Here is an 8,499-nt window from a genome sequence, read left to right on the forward strand (position 1 = left end):
CATCGGATGCGCAAGATGTATTGTGGGCGTAAACGGTTGGGCATATAGGCAGTATCTTGGAAAATCGTCTGGTTTTTATTTTGAAATTTGGTCCATTAAGGTATCATTGGGTTGGGGTTGAAAGTGTGAGAAAAGGGACTCTTGATGGCTATGATTTTGATGAAACTAATCTAAGAAATTTCAATTTTGTTCAGGAGAAAAGGTGTAGCTTTAAGGACACTTTAAACCAGTTTTTATTTTAATTAATTGAAGTTGAAAATGCTTGTCCTTATTATAACTTTGTGATGGTACGAGAGTAGAGGTTTATACTCAGTACAATGCTTGTAGTCAGATGGTTTTGCTTGACCTTGACACAAGTATGATTACATACTATACACAAAAACAATGCACTGACCGTCTATAGACACTTTAAGACGAATTCAAATGATTAAGCACTGACCGTCTATAGACACTTTAAGACGAATTGAAATGATTAAGCACTGACCGTCTATAGACACTTTAAGACGAATTGAAATGATTAAGCTAACGTTACAGGTTTGCTTGATTAACTAGCTTTGTATCTTTCTGTATTGTTTCATGTCCCATTCGATGATTTTAATTACATCACCAGCTGTTGGTAGAGTGCCACAAAGTTCGACTTTTTCATGACACTAAGGGACGTGGGAGTGTGGGATCTTTATCAGCAGTTCATCGCACCTGTTGGACCTCTGCTTTTAAGGATATATGTGCAAATCGCATGGCGTTCACTTTAATGCCGGACGTTTAGCAAAGTAACTGTCATTGCCTATGTTAAATGTCTTAATATAAAATGAGAGTCGAACCCCGACATTTTCATTGCGAGACGAGTGCGTTAACCACTAGACTACCGCCATTGGTCACCTGTGTACACGTGACTTTAGGAGCGCAAAATGGCAATGGAAGTTGAAGAAATAACTACAAATTGATACAACAGACAACAGGATGTGTTTAGGGGTGGGGGTGGGGGGGTCACCTGGGGTGAGTCCGTCAGGTACAAATGATATTATAAACAATGAAGGCAGATTGTGCTAAAGATTTTATTCATAAATCCCCGGGCGTCTGATAAAATGATAAGTACAATGTTAATGGTGTATCTTCGTAGTCCACTAAATGGTCACGTGATTCCAAACAAATCCTTGCTCGTGGGTCTGAAAATAGAGTAATTTGTTAGTTAAGCACTGTACATCAATACCGGAAACGGTTAGATTATATTATGTCAGGTCAAACGGTAAAAGATTTAGACTATGAAATCTACTATCTAGAGTCTTTAGGACCCTCACAGTCTTGCCATTGTTTAAGTTAGTTTGATTGAAGTGAGACCTTTTATTTTGATTGTCGTGCCGCACGCGACAATCAAAATAATAATTAAAAAATTAGTGAAGGTTTGATTTTAAACAGACTGTGTTTAAGTCAGTGGCGCATTCAGAAAATTTGAGATGGGGACTGCGACCACGATTTTTTTTAAAATGATCATTATTATTATTTTGTCTCAAAAGGGGAAATGTATATCCCAAAATGATAAAAAAAAAAAAAATTACATTCAAAATTTTTAACCAAAGGTGAAATGGGTGCAACGCTTATCCCCCCCCCCCCTCCTGAATTGGGCTATAAAATATTTTAGACCGTATCACGTATTAACGCCTCTAGAATTTCAGTAGCGAAGGTCGTGAGTTCAGCCTTGAATTGGAGCGGAAGTATCTAACTATGTATGTGTGTGTGTAATAAAGAAAAATTATAATATTCGTAATGTGATTGCCTCGATATGTCAACAAAATTTGTTCTATACGTGGAAAACTACATAGAGCAAACATGAAAATTACCTTAGAAGTTCGGAACGAGTTTGGGGTCTTTGATGGTGTATTTCCCTGATGAACCGACTGATCCGGCGGTACGGACAAAGTCACTTCCTGCTGCAGCTAACGACCTTCCTCCAAGGTCAAAGTCATCAGAGTTATCCCCAGAGAGAGCTGATTCGAATGTACCTCTGTCAGATGTACCAAACTCAAATCTATGTCTGGAACCCAATCTTGCATACGGATTAAAGTATAATCGGTCTGATCTATGGGCGGGGTAAATGTTTGAATATCTGATAGAACTTCTCAGTCCGTCATACGGCTGACTTCGCCTGGTAAAATATTGAGTGGACTCTACCCGACTGGGAAATGCTGTTAATCTACCCGTTCTGACTGTTGTAAGACCAGTTCCAAACCTCACCCCCAGTCCGTCATCCGAGAAAGTGTCGCCTCTCAGTCCAGCGTAAGGCCCCCTAGAATCTGAGTAGGGTCCACTAAATTCGGAATAAGGACCGCTGTCTGGTCCATCATAAGGCCCGCTATCTGGTCCATCATAAGGCTCGCTGTCTGGTCCACGATAAGGTCCGATCTCTGGTCCAGTATAAGGCCCAATGTCTGCTCCATCATAAGGCCCGCTGTCTGGTCCACGATAAGGCCCGCTCTCTGGTCCACGATAAGGTCCGATCTCTGGTCCATTATAAGGTCCGCTGTTTGGTCCATCATAAGGCCCGCTATCTGGTCCATCATAAGGTCCGTGGTCTGGTCCTAGATATGGCTCTCTACTCAGTCTGCCCTCCAGTCCATTATATAGTCCTATATCCTCGTAGGTCTGAATTCCACCTGATAGTGGCGCAATAGTCCTCCTGACTTCAGTAGCTCTTCTGCCACCTAGGGGATCCAGCGAACGGAGACTAGCGGTCAGACCTCCGCTGAAACCACTGGACACAAATGTTGGACCACTGATACTGGTTCTGGTCAGTCTATCAAAGGAATCGAGTCGGCTGAGGGCTCCTCGAGTGTAACCTGCATTGACCGGTCTGAGAACGCCCGTGATGCCGAGATCGATAAATCGCGGTCCTCTGTACCTGGTTCCGTGAACGGAGGCAACTGCCGCTAAAATCACCAAGAAGAGACCTTGCATTGTGCTGGACCCTGAAAGTACCGACATACCTAAATGTAAGCTGGTCAAAGTTTCCATTTTACGATAAGACGGATATTTATCACACGACTTATTGTTATTTATCTATCATTATGTTTTTGCAATAGCTTTGATATCGAATCGGTAAACTCTGACTTGTAGTATATAATATCAAAATAATCTCTCTCACGAGCAGTTACTGATGGGTTTTTTTTAATAAATGTCACCTTACCTGAACGATCGCCCGGCAATTCTGAAAAGCAAATGGTAATTTGCCAAACTGATATATGTCCTTTTATTTTACGATTCAGCTGAATGGGCGTCCTATTTCATCACTTTAACTTCCCTTAACACTGCATTAATTCATCATTCGTGCTCAGTTAGTAGAACCGGTGATACGTCACCAATTAGCATACGTTTATGTCATCACACCGCCTCTGACAAATTAGTACAAATTATGTTTTCTATTTCACTTAAACGTGAATAATTATTGATTATCAAATGTAGCGAATGGAACGCAATGAATAATTTTTGTTAAGTCAAACATACTGTTTGGTATCAGAGTCGTATTCTTTTACTTTCAAAATGAATCGTTAAAATGATCAAAATTACTTTTAAAATTAGTTATTCAAAAAGTAATCGACGATTGGCGATCTTCATAACGAATGATAATGATAATAATTTGTTATGAAGAGTCAGGAGTAAAACTTTTCCCTGAACATAAGTTCAGCTTAAACTGCCCCTTTAAGTTAAAGGGGCATTAGCTGTCATTTTGTCACCAAATATTGAATGGGATTTTGGTAATTAGATATCTATTGTCTTGCAGAACAATAATTTTTCCTTATGTTTACACTAAAAGTGGTTATCTAACGTATTTTTATCAGGTATCTCTTCTTTTTGTACAAAATAAATGTTATTATTAGTCATCAAAATATATTCCCATGCCATTGAGAGATTTTGAAAAATAAATGGTTGTCATCACTTCACCGTTAAGTATACCAGTTCAGAGTTCTTCGGAAGCACAACACCATTTTTATGCAAACTTAACAAAAAGCACACACACTTAATTTGGCAATGGGGATTCAAGTTGGTATGTCTCTTCCCATGTAGAGAAATTTATATCAGAAAGTATGGCAACGGGATTGAATATTGTCAACATGATTGTGTAGGTTGAGGAAATACTGCCAATGGGATTGTGTGGGTTGAGGAAATACTGCCAATGGGATTGTGTAGGTTGAGGAAATACTGCCAATGGAATTGTGTGGGTTGAGGAAATACTGACAATGGGATTGTGTGGGTTGAGGAAATACATGTAATGATAAAGGAACTGTGTGTATTTATAGACTGGAACCTAACAGTGTAGCATCTGACTGTAAACATGGGGAGAATGTTTATCGGAATCGGCAATGTTTCATAAACTCATAGTGTAACTAGCAGCGGTCTGAACACACGCTCGTCGTTGCTAAACTTGCGTGCACGTGTATGTGAGAAAGAGAGACAGGAGAGAGAGAGAGAGAAAGAGAGAGAGAGAGAGAGAGAGAGAGAGAGAGAGAGAGAGAGAGAGAGAGAGAGACACGCTACCACATCAATAGAAAAGCTAGCTCACTAGCGAGGCAGTATAAGTTCCCTCTATATTGTCCGCTACACTTCCCCCGCTCAGAGAAGCTTCGTCACGAACCTTAGCATTGGTCCTCTCGGGTTGTTTGGTACCTCTTCGGTAACGGCATCAGCCGTGCTTCACGATGACAAACACCGTGGTTTCCGGACGAAACCACATACATGGATACAAAGTCTTAGAAATTGCACAGAGACTACCTCTGTTGCAGGCCCCTGCCAAACACCAGACTCGCTACGCTAAATATTATTTACAATTATTTATATACACAATACTATAATGGCACATTTAAAAATGCATGGTTTGAATGTATTCATAGAATTTTGAACATATGTGGACTATCTAATTAAAGGTGAAGATAACGAACAGTGATCAATCGCATAACTCCTATATGCTATATACAAAATAGAGAATTGGGCAAACACGGACCCATAGATATACTAGAGGTGGAATCAGGTACCTAGGAGAATAAAGCATCCCCTGTCGACCGGTCACACCCGCCGTGAGCCCTATATTTTGATCAGTTGAACGGAGTTGTCCGTAGTCAAAAGCAGTGTGCCAAGAACGGCCTAACAATCGATATGAAACACGTCAGACAGCATTTGATCCAATGATTGGGTGTATTGGCAAACTGGATTGTTATAACGACCATAGAATTTGCGAAATGTTGGTTTTGACAAAATCTTTGAAACCCCTGCACCATCAAATATTTGTCAGTATCCTGTTTCGATTTAAAAACTTATCATGCGTAGAACAAGCTCTTGTGTATCGAATAAGTTGAGATATATACACACCATATGCAGGTGATAATGAAATATTGCTACATAAATATGGGAAGCTGACGATGAAGAAGCTGAAATAATCCATTTTGTCATAAAGTTGAGTTGTTAGTTTGCCGTTAATATCTACTTTCATCAAAATATCTAAGTATGAAGCAGAAGTGGACGACTCTGTGGTGTGTTTTATTTCGAGTTCACAGGGATATATCGAATCGACATATGAATGAAAATTATTATTGTTAATAGATAAAAAGTCGTCTATATATATAGATTCGAATTGAATGGGGATGGGGGTCCTCCGTGGCCGAGTGATTAGAGCATAGCGCTCAAAATCACACGACCTCTCACCTCTGGTCGGCGTGGGCTCGAATCCCGCTCGCGCCAATAAGTGCGAAAGTTTTCCAGTTTACTTGCGGAAGTTCGGTGGTCCCTTCCCAGGTACATTGTATCTGGGTTCTCTCTTCCACCAATAAAATATGGGGGCCACTAGATAACTGAAAAATTGTTGAATGTGGCGGAAAACAGCCAACAATCAATCAATCGAATTTAAGGCCACAGAAAGAATTTATTTTCTTCTCATGTACGTTTTTGAATGAATAATATAAAAACGGGTCAGCTTACAAAGGAGCACAATTCGTGCCCATGGGAATTCCAACAGACTGTTGGAAGACCTGCTCACCAAAGACTACGAAGATATTGTCAATTAGGAAATCCAGCATATTTTGTATTTCAATTTCAAAGTACTTGTACGTGGAATTAGAGTGATATTTAACAAAGTAATTTTGTGGATGACTGATCACTAGATATGAATATTTCCGCTTTCCATTTTTTGTTGAAGAAGCAACTGTCTGTAATGTCAAAAAGTATATCTTTAATTTATCGTGAGAATGGTCGTGTAAAGTGTTGGAAAGTCATACGTATTCATGCTGTTGATTTGAGAAAAGTTTTGCATTTACTAAAAGTTCTTTAGAATGTTTTAGAATCTACATTTGGTATAAACAAGGTACATGCATGTATTGTCACTGCAAAATGGATAACAAATACTGTAAAACAAAGTCTTAAGGATCAATTTGTCCAGACTAAGTCTTGGCCAAGTGATGTTTTAGCTCTTCCAAGGTTACAATGTACAGAATTTTTAAAACAGGTTTTGTCTGGAAACTTATTTTGAAAATCTACCGAAGAAACTCAGTAGCATCTTTTTGAAATTTCATATCACGGACCATCGCCTCCCATTAGAGACTGGCCGATGGTTTAGTATACCATATGCGTTTTATGTAATGAAACAAAAATTGCAGATGAATATCATTTTTGTGTTAGAGTGCAGTTCTTCATCCGGTGTAAGAAAAGAATATCAACACAGAAAATATTTTACGAGACCAAATGTAATGAATTTTATGAAATTATGTCGAAGAGTAATGTTAATAACCTGTGCATGCTTACTTTAAAGATATACGATTTAGTCTGCTCTCCTTAACACACAACTTCAAATTTTTGTACATATTTATGAATATATTTTACAATGTTTAATTGCATACCTATATACATTCTTCTGACGTTACTTGTATTGATACATGAAATGTCTGGTATTGTTCCTCATGTACCAATTCCATTGTGGTTTGAGCGAATAAAATGAATGAATGCCACCAATTTGTAGCGTGCAGCGGTCTGAACACATTCGTATTTGCTTGATCATGCAAGAGAGACTACCACAAAAGAAAAAGTAGCTCACTAGCTAGTAGAGTTTATAGATCCATAATAAAAGTAATCTTTACACACAAATCCAGTGTAATTGTCTTTCGGAGTTTAGAAATAAGGAAAATGCATGTAGTAGACACAGGCACTTGACGTTTTAAATATCTATGATAAAAAAAAAATGTGAATGTTTTGTTTATAGGAAGACAATTCTTCTTATTATAGACGTAGATATTTACAGTGGCGGATTTAAGGGGGGCGCATCCGCCCCCCCCCCCCCTCTAAAATTTTCAAATTTAAGGTAAATTGTGGCATCTTGTTTAGAAAAATGTACAAAACGATAAAAGAAGCAATAATTTCTTCCACTCCCGGAGAAATAAATGACAAAATGTTTTGATTTCTTAAATTACTTTATTGGGAGAACTTAATTTTTTCCAAAAACCTAAAATTTGCGTCATTTTAATCATTTCACCTTATTAAAAACGATAGAAAATAGTACAGATGACTTAAATAGGAGACATTTCAAGCTCTATAAAATCTGTAAAATCCAGGAGCCCCCAGACCCCCTGCCTCATAAAGTGGCACCCCCGTAACCACAATTCCTAGATCCGCCCCTGATTTAAAACCTCAAGTGTCTGTGGTAGTAGAGTGGCGATGATGGTGGGAAGGGGTATTTAGCGAGACTAAAATGCAAACCAAATTTCAGTGAACTTCTAATCTACTTTCCTTATCACCACCGTATGTTTATTTAAATCAAAATATCAATTTAGCCATCATGAACATACATTTTGAACTATATCTGGCCAAACAGAAAGGTAATAAGTGGGGGATTCGTCTAAACATTGAGGGGATGGGAATATAAATCAAACGAATAGGGACAATTCATCTGCATGCGCGAGCTAGGGAAGCATACATGCATCCTCTGCCTACAGCTTACAACTTTTACACATTCCAATTACAAAAGCAGGATCATTAAACCTATCGTCCTTTGAATTGGGTATCTAACCTCCGTAATAAAACAAGAATAAGTTCAAGTTCAGTTTATTCTCTCAAACCATTACTTGTACATGAGGTTAGGTAAAATGTGTCATCAAAAAGTTAAGTTAACATTTCACTGGTTTATTTTTAAACAGTTTTTGTATTGAGGCTAAAATATTGCTCTTATTCTTGCATTCAAAAGGTTAAAATTTTGGCTGTCAACATTAAATGAGTTATGTTTTTAATGTTCAAAGCACATGAACCTTTACTGAATAAAACTAGCCAGAGCTACAATATATATTTTAGAAAAATTGTATATTTGAAACATATTTTTTCTCTGTATATAAATTAATTAGACTTGTGAAATTAATTTCACTGGTAAAACGTATTCTTATCGGTCGAATTCATTTTATCAACATTTTTTTTATTGTGTAACCTGAAGCCACTCCATATGACGTCTTTTGTATAGCGTAAATTGTACAAACT

General features: G+C 38.1%; 1 protein-coding gene across 1 annotated transcript; it reads right to left on the bottom strand.

Moving 5' to 3' along the window:
• Window positions 1–1,041: 1,041 nt before the first annotated feature.
• On the bottom strand, window positions 1,042–3,304 carry LOC125658528 (uncharacterized). The gene is made up of 3 exons (XM_048889805.2): window positions 3,182–3,304; window positions 1,839–2,963; window positions 1,042–1,166 (listed from the first exon to the last, which is right to left on the bottom strand). The coding sequence occupies exon 2, from the start codon at window positions 2,950–2,952 to the stop codon at window positions 1,840–1,842; it is 1,113 nt and encodes a 370-aa protein (XP_048745762.2). The 5' UTR covers window positions 2,953–2,963; window positions 3,182–3,304; the 3' UTR covers window positions 1,042–1,166; window position 1,839.
• Between the last annotated feature and the right edge of the window lie 5,195 nt (window positions 3,305–8,499).

This window comes from Ostrea edulis, chromosome 9 (assembly GCF_947568905.1).
Source record: "Ostrea edulis chromosome 9, xbOstEdul1.1, whole genome shotgun sequence".
NCBI lineage: Eukaryota > Metazoa > Mollusca > Bivalvia > Ostreida > Ostreidae > Ostrea > Ostrea edulis.